This window comes from Epinephelus moara, chromosome 6 (genome assembly GCF_006386435.1).
Source record: "Epinephelus moara isolate mb chromosome 6, YSFRI_EMoa_1.0, whole genome shotgun sequence".
Lineage (NCBI taxonomy): Eukaryota > Metazoa > Chordata > Actinopteri > Perciformes > Serranidae > Epinephelus > Epinephelus moara.
In genome coordinates this window covers 18,688,118-18,702,645 of record NC_065511.1, presented here as the reverse complement: position 1 = coordinate 18,702,645, position 14,528 = coordinate 18,688,118, and the positions used below count along the sequence as shown (strand labels likewise).

General features: G+C 41.9%; 1 protein-coding gene across 1 annotated transcript in view; it reads right to left on the bottom strand.

Annotated features, from left to right (window-relative positions):
• Positions 1-1,168: 1,168 nt before the first annotated feature.
• cdkal1 (CDK5 regulatory subunit associated protein 1-like 1) overlaps positions 1,169-14,528 on the bottom strand; it is a 295,150-nt gene continuing 281,790 nt past the window's right edge. The window contains exon 15 of the mRNA XM_050045680.1: positions 1,169-2,779. Coding sequence (XP_049901637.1) covers positions 2,615-2,779 — 165 coding nt within the window. The 3' untranslated portion in view covers positions 1,169-2,614. The remainder of the gene's footprint in view (positions 2,780-14,528) is intronic.

The following is a 14,528-nucleotide window of genomic DNA, read 5'->3' as shown; positions in this document are numbered from 1 at the left end:
TGCAACTAAGACAAGAATTCACAAACTCTTGCTTTTATTAGAAACAAGTGAAGTGAATGATGCGAAGTGAATAATGATCTCCTTTCTATGGTTCCCGCCTCAATATTTCATAGTAAGTGATGATCTCCCAAACATAAAGGGTGTCGTCGCATCCATATTTCATTGGAGAACAATGCAGTGTAACTGACATACACAGTGAGGAAATGTGCTTACAAAGCATCAAAAGAACTGTCACACAGTATGGATGGCTGCAGAATAATATAGGGCACTGCTGGATGGATGTAACAAGCTTCATAGCTACACGCATCATTTGATCACATAATACAAAGCTAGTGTGTGTGTGTGTCTGTGTGTGAGACACGCTTCATTTGATCGGGTAATATAAAGCTTTGGAGCCTGTGTTTGTGCGCAAGTTTGCTTGACGTGCATCATTTGCCCATATACTACAAAATTGCACTGTGCTGTGAGTGTGTACATGTGTGACATAGGTAAAAAAAAAAAAAGCAAGGGTACATGCATGAATGTGTGTGTCAACAGAATATGTGACACGCACCGTATACTTAGATAATACAAAGCTTGTGTGTGTGTGTGTAGGCAGCAAACAGTGGTATGTCTAATAACAGGGCTTTCTGAATGAGAGAGTGATGAGTCCTGTCACTCCTGAACCACGCATACACACAGATGCACACATGCTGGCTTTCTGCTAAATTAAGCATTGCAGGAAACTACAGACACTACATCAGACAGTGCAGGCGCGCACACACACACACACACACACACACACACCTCCTGACACAGAAACAAGCTCACAAACAAGCTGAAAGAGACACTTGTGACTAGGAATATATGCAGGGCATGCACACACACACAGACACACAGATAAAAATGCAGACATACTGACAGAGACACGTGTCGGTGCAATGCGACACATAAATTAGGGCATGCATTATTAACTGTCGGAAATTTCAGAGCACACGTTGGGACTGTTGTACCTCAAAACAGAGAGACATTAGAGAGAAACACAAACAGACTCTATGCATGACAACAACTGAGCGATACACAGCGCCGCACGGAGACACGGGACTCTCCAAAAATAATAACAGTAAAAACTTCAGCAGTTAATAATTCAATGAGTCAGTCAGTCATCAATCACTTCACACATGACAAATTGCGTTTTTCCTTTATTATACTGTTTTGGATGGCTGCCACAATGCTAATCAAGACAAACAAAAAACGTCTGTCTCAGTAATGACTCAGACGATGGCTACACCACAAATAGCCCATATATCAACAGTGTACTTGTATTACAGGGTCTGTTCACCTGGCCTACAAAAAAAAGGGAAAAAAAGATCTTATTAATCTCCAGTGATGTCTAGCAATGCTAACAGCTCTGTTTCCATTTACCTTCATTGTACTGAGCTGGCAGCAGAAATCTATGAGGTGGATTTCAGTTTGAAACCACTACAGGTAGGTGAGAAAATATGAAACAATCCTTTACGTTGGCACCAAAGCAAGTCACCACATGCAAATAAACACATCATATTGGGTGTGTGGTGTTCTGTAGGACAAAATGAGGACCACTTTAATGAAAGGATAACAAGTTAAAACACTTTAAAAGACACAAAGAAAGAAGCTTGTCATGAAGATCTGAAAATATACTGTCCACGTCTTATTCAAAAATAAATTACCTCTAACAGAGTATTATACACACACTTCTTTCCACAGAGTAAAATAAGGTACTGTAAAGTAAGCATGACTCAATCCATCATCACGAGGATGGGAAACTCCATTAAACATTATGTGTGAAAAGGCTCAGTACTTCTACTAAATATGCTGGATATTTCATTGGGAATCACTCTGTATCTCTGCAAGCTGAAAAGTGACGGACAGTTTCATCATCCCCCAGACTTTGTTCTAGTACAGAGGACCAGAATGTGTTTCCATGAGCATCAACTAGTTGAGCTGTGCTTAATTTATCTGTGAAACAGCTACACAGACCCCAAAAACCATGATTCAAAATATGTGTTTACCAGTTTATGCACGTCGGGCTGCAGCCAGCAGTGAGCGCTAGAAAAAGCATAGCGTTTTTCTGAAACAGCGTACACATAGAAACTGTTCAACCCTCGTAATGAAACAGAAATATGAAACAGAATCAGAACTTGAAACAGATTGTGATTAAAATCTAATGTCGGGGGATATTTGTACCAAAGAGGCTGGTATAAAAAGTGTCTGTGATGACAGCTGACCTCTCATTGCCCATGTGGTTATTCCTCCTTCAATAACTAAGAAAACACTGACATCACTTTGTTTCAATCAAACACAGTTAACCACTGCAGAGTGGTGAGCTATGCACTTTAATTAAAGAAAAACTTTAAAAATCCAACTGTACTAAAACAACATAAATCTCACAGGACATTTAAATAATCCTCTGTGTTGGTTTCACTGACTCCATCTTTCTTTTCTTCTTTGGGTTCATTCAAAATTGAATAAGAGCTGGTGAGCTGTGTCACAGGATCTAAGGAGACAGTTTTATTCAGCACCTTCTGTTTAGGCTCCTAGGATGTCACCATCCTCTCCCCTCTTCGCAGCCATTCTCTAGTTTGCAGCTGCTCCATCAGTACAGTTTCTCTACGATGAAGGCCAAGATGGCTGCCACCAAGGTGAGCCCGATTCCCAGCTTCTTCACTGCTTCCCTGTCCAGACTGTACGAGCCGAACAACAAAACAGATGAAGACGCCGAAGAGGAAGCAGGACCATGGATGCCATTGGCCTTCTGTTCCTGTGAGGGGAAACATACAGAAGAAACAACCACATTAGACTGACTTTATTTATTATCATCCTAACACTTGCCAACTTCTTGGTGGGGGACTTTGCTTATTGCTCCTCTCTGCAGAGAAATACTGATTCCAGGATCAGCTACAGATATTAGAATTTTAAAGTAAATATTCCTCCCATGCGTGCAAACACACAGACTCCCACACAAAGGCCCTGGTATATTTTCTACCACACACTCATGCACACAGACCGCTGCAGCTTACCGCACAAGTTATGTCCATAATTCATAATTAGGGGATCATGTTTAGATTAAATCAACTGACCACAGCCACAAATCAAACAGGGATGCCTGACAGCAGAGTGGCCGCTGATCCAACGCATCAGATGTCTGTAATCAGAGAGTTGTGTTTAGCCTCAGTGTGTTGGACCATTAAAAGGAAATCTGCCACTGACGGGATGTGACAGTGACAGATGTGAAAGAGCAATGCTGAGAGGAGTGGGGCAGGAGAGAAAGATCAACTGTCAGGAGGGCAGGAAGACGAAGACCAAATATCAAAACAACAAATATCTGAAGTCTATTTTGCCACCAAATCACAATTTAGTCAGTCCTTGCTTCTTCATCAAATAGCCATTTAAGTGAGGAGGTATATGACTAACCTTCATGGATCATTGCTGCTGATCATTTATGTACATTTATATATCTATTGATGCCACTTGATATTAGGATGCAGCCCCATCATTTAGGTGAGAAAAGGGGAATTACGGGCTTTATCATATTTTTCACTTTCCTGTGTGTCTCTCATCCTCTCAGCCTCTGTCTCTCCATCTTCCCTTTAGATATTTAAGACAATAATAAACAGAGTTTTATACTGACTGCTTATATCGATATTTTGTGGATGAAAGCATTCAGAACACCAGCCATTTGCTTATGCAAATGAATGCATTTCAATTATGATGCCATTATCTCTGTGTAAAGCGGTTAATGCAGTTTTGTAGTGATCCAATTATTGCAGAGTGCTGTCTATTGAATCAAGCTGATGTTGAGGAAGGTGCACTGTGATGTAGTTACGTCCGGGAGCTTGGAGAAGACAAGAGTTAGCTTACAGTGTTAGCAGAGCCGAAGCGAGGCTGTGACTGTGATAGTGCTTGAGTTAATCTCTCAGTAGCTCACCATGTTCACGTTGTTCTGCAACAGTTTAATTAAATTAATTTCAATAGAGAGCACGGTCTCACTCCGAAGTCGTTGAAATCCGGCACTTAGGCAGTGACTTGCAGCGTCAGAAAGGGCTGCGATGATTAGTCAACTAATCGATGACTAATCGACTATTAAAATAATCGGTGACTATTTTAGTAGTCGACTAATCGGTTTGAGTCATTTTTCATAGAAAATACTATAAAAGTACCCCAAAATCCTCTTATTGCAGCTTCTTACGTTCAGATATCGGCAGCTTTACACACTCTCTCATGACGGTTAACTAAAACCCTTTGGCATGAGTATGAAACAAGATATTAGATGACATAATTTTGGGGTTTGGGAGAGACAGACCGACATTTTTCAACATTTTAACACATTTTTCGATAAAATGATTAGTCGACTAATCGAAGAAATAATCGACAGATTAGTTGACAATGAAAATAACTGTTGCAGCCCTACCGTCATAAACCAATGAAAAAGGTGTCCTTTCACGTCAGCATGATACGTGGCTGGTTGCCGTTATAGTTTAACGGTGCCCAGCGGCGTCAGGAGGGAACCCAGGGGGACAAGAACGAAAGTTAAGGCGATGAAAGTCCAAGTGGGGTGGACAGGAGGGGTGGTGGATGGGTCCAACAAACACCGACTCTCACCCGAGAGAACGATGTTCACTTAACCTAAGATTCTAAATCCAAACCCTGTCCTTTTTTCCTAAATCCAACCACATGCTTTTGGTGTTGAAGGAAAAATGGTATTGATTCGTGGTGTTGTACCAATGTAGTGCGTTTATTTAAAAAGAGACTGCATGTAAATGTTAAATTTCCCGTGAAAACGGAAGTGTATCTGGAGAAAACAACCAACGCACCCAGGGTACCTTGCACATCGTATGTGGACGTGGAAAGTCAATGACCAAAAGATCAATTTGTGATGAGGTCGGAGTGAGAATGTGCTGCATTAGAACTCTACATATCCCGAAGGAAATCCTTGTGCCAGAGAATGCTTCGAATTGCAGTAACACTAAGTACAGTAACCACAATTTTAATGATTCACAACCAACACCAACCAGACAACCAGTGGGTTCCCCAGGTCAGGGTCACTCACTGGGCCCAGTTTTAGAACAATAGGGTATTTAATATCTGGCAAAATATACAAATATCCAAGATAGAGTGTTTTCAAGGAGTAGAAGCAAAAACCAGTGCCTACTACAGTAACAACAGCAGTACGATAAGTTTAAGAGTTACTAAAGATGAACTAAAATGGTCCTATATCAAGTATAACTAAAGTATAATACAGCTGTTCCCTATAGAAACAGAGTCAGAGTTCATGTGTGCATCCAAAGCAAAAACTGCTTTGGGCTGAATTTGAGGAGTCTGTCTGTTTTCCTGGCATGTAGCCAACAGTCAGACATAAAAATTTAAACAATGCACATGAGCACATAATGTTTACTGCTAAAACAACTGTGTTGACAGCAATGTCAAAAAATAGGCAATTATTTTTCAGTCACTGATGTTGTTAATTTAATGTACATAGAAACACTGAATACTAATAACCAGGCCTATTCCCCATTGATCATCATTCTGTTTGATTACACATTTATCTAGTTCTGTCTTGATGTCTGAGAGTGGAGACCTGAGGTGCAGTTTCAAGCAAAGCCACAATTGATTGCAAAATAAATAAATAACACTGCACGAGATGTGGCTCTTTTAATTTGAGCATAAAACAAATTAGATGGGGGAACCAACACTTGTCAACATCTCTGAGTGGAGAGGGAATCGATCTGGATGACCTTGTGGTAGTTCCTATAGGTCTCCTCCTGCATGACAGTTGGTAAAATTCCGTATCACCGCGAAGGTAGATTATGCAGGCCCATATTGAGCGATTGATCAGCGGCAGCTTTCTAGAATAACCTTTAATCACGTTCACTGGGGATAACTGTAAGAGGTTTGGCTTTGATATTTACCACAGGCAGATTGACTCCTCGCTCTCTCCCCTCAAGTGTGTTCATCAAATCTTGTTCGATGACCTTCTGTGTCATCTGTCTTTATTACCTCTCTCGATGGATTGCGATAGATTCTCTCATCCTCCGTTTTTGGTTTCCACATTAGATGTTTAGCCAATTCACAGAATCCTATTTACCACGTCCAATATCTGGCTGGCAAACCTTGTATATGAGTTGAAAATTCAGATGCACACTTAAAAGTTGCCATCGTAGAACATTTGTATGCATACTGCACTTTTGACCTGTGTGCTACAAGTAAAAGTCGAACAGATTTTGTGGAGTACAAACTCATGCTTGTATGTACAGTATGTATTTGTATGTAACTCAGAGTTGGTGCACGCCTACACATGTTGCATGCACATGGCTGTGTGCGTGAGCAGCTGCAAAGCGTCTGTCCTCTGCTTCTCTATTCTCCGCATTCGTCCGCTCCCCTATCCTCTCTGATGGTTGTAAACGCTACCTTGCCACCCACTCTCCTCCTCACCGTTGTCGCTGAATGGTTTCCTCTGTTACCGCGCACAATGGAGGATGGATCCTGTGACCGGCAACGCCTATGTGACACATCTTTAAGTCACTAAAAGTAACTTCAGACAATAGGTGGAGTGAGAATCAGTAACAGAGGTCTGGCGGATGTCACCGCATTTGCTTAATGTTAGGATCACTGGAGGACTCCCACATGGCGAAACTGATACACTGTTTTGATGCTTGAAAAAAACTTTTTGTTACAGTGGTGGTGGTAGCTGTGTCAAGTCTTAGTCATAGTGCATGTGCTCCTTGTACCTGAGCCTCTTAACAAAGTGATCATAATAAGTACAGCTACTTCTGTCAGCGGTTCAAATCACCAATCCATTTAACAAGAGCTCTTCAGTGAGGTTATACTGTGCGCCTTTTAGTGGGATTAAAACATTAGCTCATTCATTAAAGGATGAATGAACCAACAGTGATTACAAAAAGACACAAAAGTTGGTTCTCTATCATTCATAAGTTTTTATGAACAAAAATGACTGAATGAGAGGCTGAATATAAAAAGAAAGACTTCAATAAAATTCACTTAGTAGTGCAAATTTTAGTTCTAGAAATAAAAAGAGCAAGATGAATATTTAATGGACACAGACAAATCGAGAAACAGACTGGGAGCAAAGGACTGATGAAATTGGGGGGGGGGGGGGAGAGTTGAGCGTCGAAACCATTATCTTTCTCTGCTCTGACAGGCCAAGTCCTCTCTATCCATCTATTTATCTGTCTCTCTGCAGGTGTCTTTTAACAACGGGGTGCCAGGCGAGAGACTGAATAGTACAGTCTAAAATCTATTACTACTGGGGAGGATAAGTGAAAATCCAAGTGCCAGTAGGTGTGTGTCAGCACAGTGGGAGAGAGGGGAGCAGAGGAGTGGAGAGAAGTGAAAAACTGAGAAGAAATGAGCGAAGGGGGCAGGAAAAGATGAGAGATGTGGCTTTCAATGATAGTTCACCACCTGCTAGCTGGCATGCTGAGTTTGTGCATATGTCTGTGCGAAAGAGAGAGTAAGAGAGCTGGCATTTGTGAGTAAGTGTGTTTGTACGTGGAGGCCTGTGGTGGATAATTCTGTCTCTCTGCTCACAGCGGTAGAACAGAGCAAAATAATCCTCCTGAAAATCATCTAACACTACGGTAGGGGTGCAGACCGACTAGCACAGCTAGATACTTTTCCCTCGAGCTCTAGGGCTCTCAAATGTCTCTCTGTGTCTTAAAAACTCGTGCTCCAATTCCACACATGCACCTTTTAAATAAAAAAATAAAACAAAATCTGCCTGGGTGTCTGGTGCGGCTTCCCGCCAACACACTGACATATTCACACAAAGATACACACAGTGACACGCACAACACATCACGAGAGCCAGAAAGCACAATACACAGTGGTCACATTTCTCACATGATCCTCACCAGCTGTCAGTGTCACTCTAGACACAGAGAGACCATGGAAGTGGTTTGTGTGTGTGTGTGTGTGTGTGTGTGTGTGTGTGTGTGTGTGTGTGTGTGTGTGTGTGTGCGTGCGCGTGTGCCTCAGCAGATATTGTAACAGGCTCCTTAGTCACGGGTGATTCGACAAAGCCATAGTGACAGTCACAATGAGCTGCAGCTGTACTTTCAACTGGACACAGGGACAGCAGGGAAATTAAGAGTGATTACAAGTCACATCTCTCATAAAAATAAATGTCTTTGTTGGAGCTTGTAAAGAGTAATAGAGGCTCAGTGGGAACTTGAGTCACGTTCTCTTTCCGTCTTCCTCTTCCTCATCTGTGCTCTGAAATTTCCTCCACCAGTGCAACTGTGACACTGACGCACTCCATGTATAGGCGCACAGGTGTACCTGTTGTCACTTAACACATGCTCGAAGCTACTCACCATCCTAATCCAAACATGTTGTCAAGTTACACCTTGACACGACTTGTTTCTCCGTGCCACGTGTCTGTGAACATGCTGACTGTGAACACATGGGCGAGGTGACTCACACACATGCAAAAGACAAGTTTACATAAGCAAACATCACTTTATGTCACAGCTTATCATAGATGAAAAGGTTAATCATCACTTTTATATAGGTTTTACTGTCTTTGAATAACAGAAAGACCTAAATAATCAATAAACTGAGATTCACCAGCAGATTATGTGCTCTGTTCAGGCTCTATTTTCTCCCACTACACAACAGAAAGTGCAAAATTACAGCCAAGTCAACCGAAGCAATAAACACAACAGTGAATAAGCTGGTGTCTGCAGGCCACGGGATTGGAAATCAATATGACCAGTTCTATCTACCATAAAACAATCTGGGAGTGAGAAATATCTTGTGTGGTGAAGGCAACTGTTTGCTCACAGTTATTTAATGTGGTGTTACTGTGGTATTTCACTGCTTGATGACTCCAGTCAGTCATCAGTATGGCTGGTGTCCAAGCAAAGCAGTTTTGTGACGCAATTTGGACCACAATCAACCATCACGATGATAGCCATACATGAGTTTTATTTTAGGATTCTGTCTCTTCTTGTAAGGCTGTGATGAAGTTTCCAGAGTAATGGCAAAATGTTGAAAGCAAAAGCAGTGGTTGTGTCCCATACAACTACATTTGACTTTAAATAGGTGTGCCTATCACAACTTACACCCATCAGCCAAAACATTAAAACCACTGACAGATGAAGTGAATAGCTTTGATTATTTCGTTCCAATGCATTGTTCTGCTGGGAAACCTTTGGTTCTGGCATTCATGTGGATACCACCTGACATGTTGGCCTGTGGAGCGTGACAAAAAGCTCAAGGTGTCGTCCTGGCTTCTAAATTTCCCAGGTCCCAATCTGCTCAAGGATACTTGCGATGTGCTGGTACCAAAGATGTACCCCTAATCCAAAGTGGGGCCTTCTTGGATCGGACTTGGCTCTGACCTGTCGAGGCATGGACACAGGATCTCTGGGGGTGTCCTGCAGTGTCTGGCACATGTGCATTGGTGACAAATCCATTTAGTCCAGTGGGTTGTGAGGTGGGTTAATGGCATGTGCCACAGATGCTCATTCAGATTGGGATCTGGGGGATTTGGAGGCCAGGTTGACACTTTGAGGTCTTTGTCACATTCCTTGGGCCATTCCTGAGCAATGTTTGCAGTGTGGCATGGTGCATTATCTTGCTGGGGGGGCACTGCCATTGGGGAGTGCTGTGGTCTGCAACGGTGTTTGAGTGGGTGGAACATGTCAGGTGGTATCCACATGAATGCCAGAACCAAAGGTTTACTCACTCACTGCTTCCTCTGCTGCCAACTGGGAAGTGCACCAGAGCAGCACAAAACCAGTAGCACCACCCAACTAACAGACAGTTGCTTTCAATGCATTAGACAGATTAACATAACACCCTCTGTTTCTTTCTTTCTCTGTCTCTCTTAAACACACACAAACTAGGTCTAGTTCTTGGACTTGATACGCACATTGTTTATATTATATTGTACACATAAGCACACCCTCACAAAGACGTATCAAGATGTATTGTTTCAAAAAGGTTTACTGTCACAGTAGCTAAATACAGAAGAACACTACGCATGTCTACAGTGAGGTGTTATGTGTGCATGTATGTGTCAAACACATGACAGGCACTATTACAGACAACAGATGCTTTGAGACACTGGAAAAAGTATAGAGACCTCACATGGACAGATACACCCACACATACATGAACACTTGTGGTCAGCGTGATATCGAGAAGGCATGAAAGCCTCTCATCTTCTGTACTTACACACGTCAGACTACAGTAAATGTGACACCGCTGTATACCTATAAAAGATGTCTCCTGTTACCTCAGTCATATTGCATCGCTGCCTGCAAGCAAAGAGTGGAAGGGCCTGAGGTGGTTGTTCGACAACCAAGGACATATTTCACTTTTAATTTGATGTCATACAATACACCATTACATTAAGTAACTTGCTGTTTAAAGCACTTTACCTACAATCTGTGTCCCGGGAGTCATTTAAGGTAATGTGTCTCTGGTGATTAAATAGCAAGGTGTTTTTCTGAGCCTGAGGATTAAAGAGGGCAGATTACATTTCTCAGGTGGATCCGAACATTGAAACACATTTAAGTGAGGAAAGACAGTCACCCCTGTAGCCTATTGTTGTGGATACCATTAGCATGATTAAAGATTGGTGAAACATGTTGGAAAGTGAAAGCCTGCATTAACCTGTTGTCTGGTTTGAGGGGGAGCAGAACTTCCACTGAACCTCGAGCCTCATTCAGCCACACATTAGTGCAGGGAGATGCCGGACAAGTAACCCAAACAACATATCTACCCTCATCTTAGTCTTTACAGATCCTACAAATTTCTACTTAGTTACCCAAATAGCAGAAGGGATAGGACGCTAAACCACTCAAACTAATGCAGCTGAGGCTGAGGGTATATCTGACAGGTTAGCTGGGCTGCTCCTGTCACGTGGGTATCTTAAAAGATAACCATATTTAAGGGGTACTCAAATGGCTCACCTAAGGCCAGAGTGGTAGATTTTTTAAAACCATAACCTGTTATTTTGCCTTGGAGTCTGAGAGAAGAACTCTGTTTTGCAGGGCATGGATTATAAATAAAGATTATCTTCCCTTTCAATCAAATACCATCGTAATAGCAAGATTTAACTGCTGAGACATACTTCAACAACAAAACCGCAGCTGTAGCTCTGTAGAGACAACATGTTGAGCTTAAAAGCATGGTTAAATTGGAAATAAAATACAAATCCATGGGTGACTCATCTCCTGAAGAACTTTGCTCAGGAGTTTGTTTACGAGGCCCATTCTGGGGAGAGTCCATTTTTACGATAACACAGACGAAATAGCCAAAAAACATAAATGCTCAATAACTAAACATCTTAATTTTCCCTAACAGTTGTTGGCTAAGTGCTTTGTTATTTGCATCTCCCATCTGTGGTTTAAAAGCAAACTCAGAGCAAGGGACACTTAAAACCCTCTGACATTTGAAATAAACAAAACAGGATGGGGCTGCGTAATACAATTTGACATATTAGGTAAGAATCCTGGAAATAGACTGATATTTTGATGGTTTAACATTTATTCCTTTGTTACTGTGACATTGGTACTTCAAGTATACACAAAGCACAGGCCATGTAATACAATTTGACATGCTAAATGAAATACTTAAAATAGCAACGCCTGCTGTTTTGAAGGCACAACAAATCATTTGCTACTAGAGTAAACAAAGTCGTGCGAAGGCCAAGCAAAACCTTTTGACATTTTAAATTAAAAAAAAAATTCAAAAATAGATTTGAGAGGATTAACTGTATTCCGACCCGAGAAGACAGGCTAATCTTTGATTTTTGTTCTTTTCCTGACAATACAGATGACAACATGATGTGTGCATAACGCAACATCAAAGCAACAATCCATAGCAGTCAACACGGAGTGGTGCGATTGTTAGGGGTGAAATACAGATTTTTGCTCCGTGTGTTACGCCTGTGTGTGTGTGTGTGTGTGTGTTGGCCGTGTTTTGTCTACATGATTGTGTGTATACAGCCAGTGTCTTATATAGCCTGCAGCTAGTAGGAGTCTGCCATGCACACCAGGGGGGACTGTGCACTGATGTATGTGTATACATAAATGTGTGTGTGCAAAGATTTGTGTGTGTGTAAGCTTTGTTTTACAAATGAACCTGTGGTGTATGTCAGTGTGTGTTGATGTTTATGTACTGTAAGCATTATGATGCAAAATACCAGCAATCCCACCCACTCAGCTTGTACGAGACTATACAAAGATACAATTATAAATTGACCACATCCATGCAGTGCGTGTTTTCATATTTCCCTCTTGCTACCTATTCATGTCAGGCAAGTAAAATACACACATACACACACACGCACACACACACACACACACACGAGATGGAAGAACTGATAAAAACAGAATTGGGAGGACAGAGGAGCAAGAGGAAAATGGAAGAAAGGCGGTGAGAAGAAAAAATGGTGAAACAGGACACAAATAAAATGAAAAATATATATAAAATAAAGAAACAGATATAAAGACAAAAGATTTTAAAAAAGACAGAAGGAGGCTGGGGAAACCAAGAATACCGGCCTTTTAGAAAAGGAAAAAGAAATGCCATACTTCAGCAGAGATTCATCCATTCACCTCCATTATTCACCTCCATTTTTTTTTTTTTTTTTCTGCCAATTTGTGGTCATGGAGGGATGTTGTTCACTACTTGTCTCCCTCCATTTCTATCCTTCTCCCAGCTCTCTCCCCCTTTTCTATTCTGTCTTTCATACCAGCTGTCAATTTGCTGTCTTGTGGAAGGAGCAGAGCCGTTCTCTCCCTCCTATTCTCTCCGTCTCCTCCAGAAAGTATGCTGTGAAAAGAGCTGATTATTGGGAGGCACTCAAGCTGCTTTTCTGTCTCCTGGTCACTCCGTCTACCTTGCTCTCTCTCGTTTCATTTTTGGGCCTCTCTCTCCCTTTCTCTCTCTCTCTCACACACACACACACACACACACACACCCTCATCTTCTATCATTTAATTTATCTGAGGATGAGGACTGGTGAAGATACACTCTCTTTTTCTTTCCTCCACCGTGCTGTTGAGTGCTTTCTCTGCTATTGTGTCCCACTAAAAGACTCATTACTGTCCTTCGCTTTCTGCGGAGAGTGCTGTTTCTATGAATGAAGGGCTGACAGACAGAGAGACAGAGGGAGAGAGGAAGAGAGAGAAACAGATGACGAGATGTCATCCATGTCAATAAAAGCAAATTACTCTCTCTCTCTTTCTAAAAATCTTTGCTTTGTTTCATGGAATGGCAAAAACACCGAGGCCTTTTAATGAACATGTCAGGCCGGACAAAGGAATGAATCTTGAGGCTGCACACGGACAAAGAGCAGTGTGCCATTAGATCACTGTGAATCCATCCTCACCACTCATCCATCTATCCGTAATTCCTCTAACGGCCTATACATTCACACATCCATGCATCTATTCATCTGCTCATCCATCAGTTGTGTGCATATAAGCCATCATGTGTCACATCTATACATCCACATCTATCTGTCCACTTTGAGGTCCATCCTTCCACAAGCTTTCACACGCCACTCCTCTATAAATCCATCCATCTATCCATCCGGCCATACTGCTTCATTTCCACACACATCAGTATGGGTGCTGGCTGGTGTGCAATCATCTCCCTTTCCATCTCAGAAATGATAGATCTCTCACTTTGTTCATTTTTTTCGTCAAACGGACATTACAGACCTTGGTGGGTTCCTCTACCTACCCAATCACCCACTTATCTACCACTCTCTTTTTCTCACTTTTCTCTTACGACGCTCCTTTGCATCTTAGATGAAATGACAAAGCTCAGACTCCGCCTTTCTATCAGCTACTCAGTTATCATGCAATCTTTCTCCTCTCTCCTTTATTCTTCTGTTTTTCTCCTGCTCTCTGCCAAAAGCCTGTAATTATAGCCTCTGCTGCAAGACATGGGGGTGAGCATCTATCTGCCTTTCCCTAATCATTCATTCATCTCACACACGCATTCTGCTCAGTGTGTGGTGGACTCACGCAGAGACTCATAGAAAATAGATGGTCTTCAAATATGTATAGGCCAGCCACCAGTATGTGTGTGTGTGTGTGTGCATGGGTGCATATGCTTAGATATGCAAGTACACATGGGTATGCTAGTGCCAGATTGTAGTGAATATATGTATCAGACCTGTTCACTTAAAATAGTGATAATAGTAAATAAAGATAATGGACACATGGCTGTCAGGGACATCACATATACCGACAGAGAGCTTTACAAGCAGTGTGTTGGAACAAGTGTTTCTAAGCCATTAGGTCACTTATCTATTAACACTGTGCTCTAGTGCCACTCTGGTGTCATTAAGAGCCGCCAAGGCTGGTCGTAAGGACTGTGGACAGATCATCAGCAGCATCACTGGGGATCACTTAATATAACAATATGTTAATTGCCAATATGCTGTGGACAGCGGAGACAACCATTAATTAACTTCTGCAAATCCAAATACGGTGGCGGCACGGTATGTAGTGGTTAGCACTGTT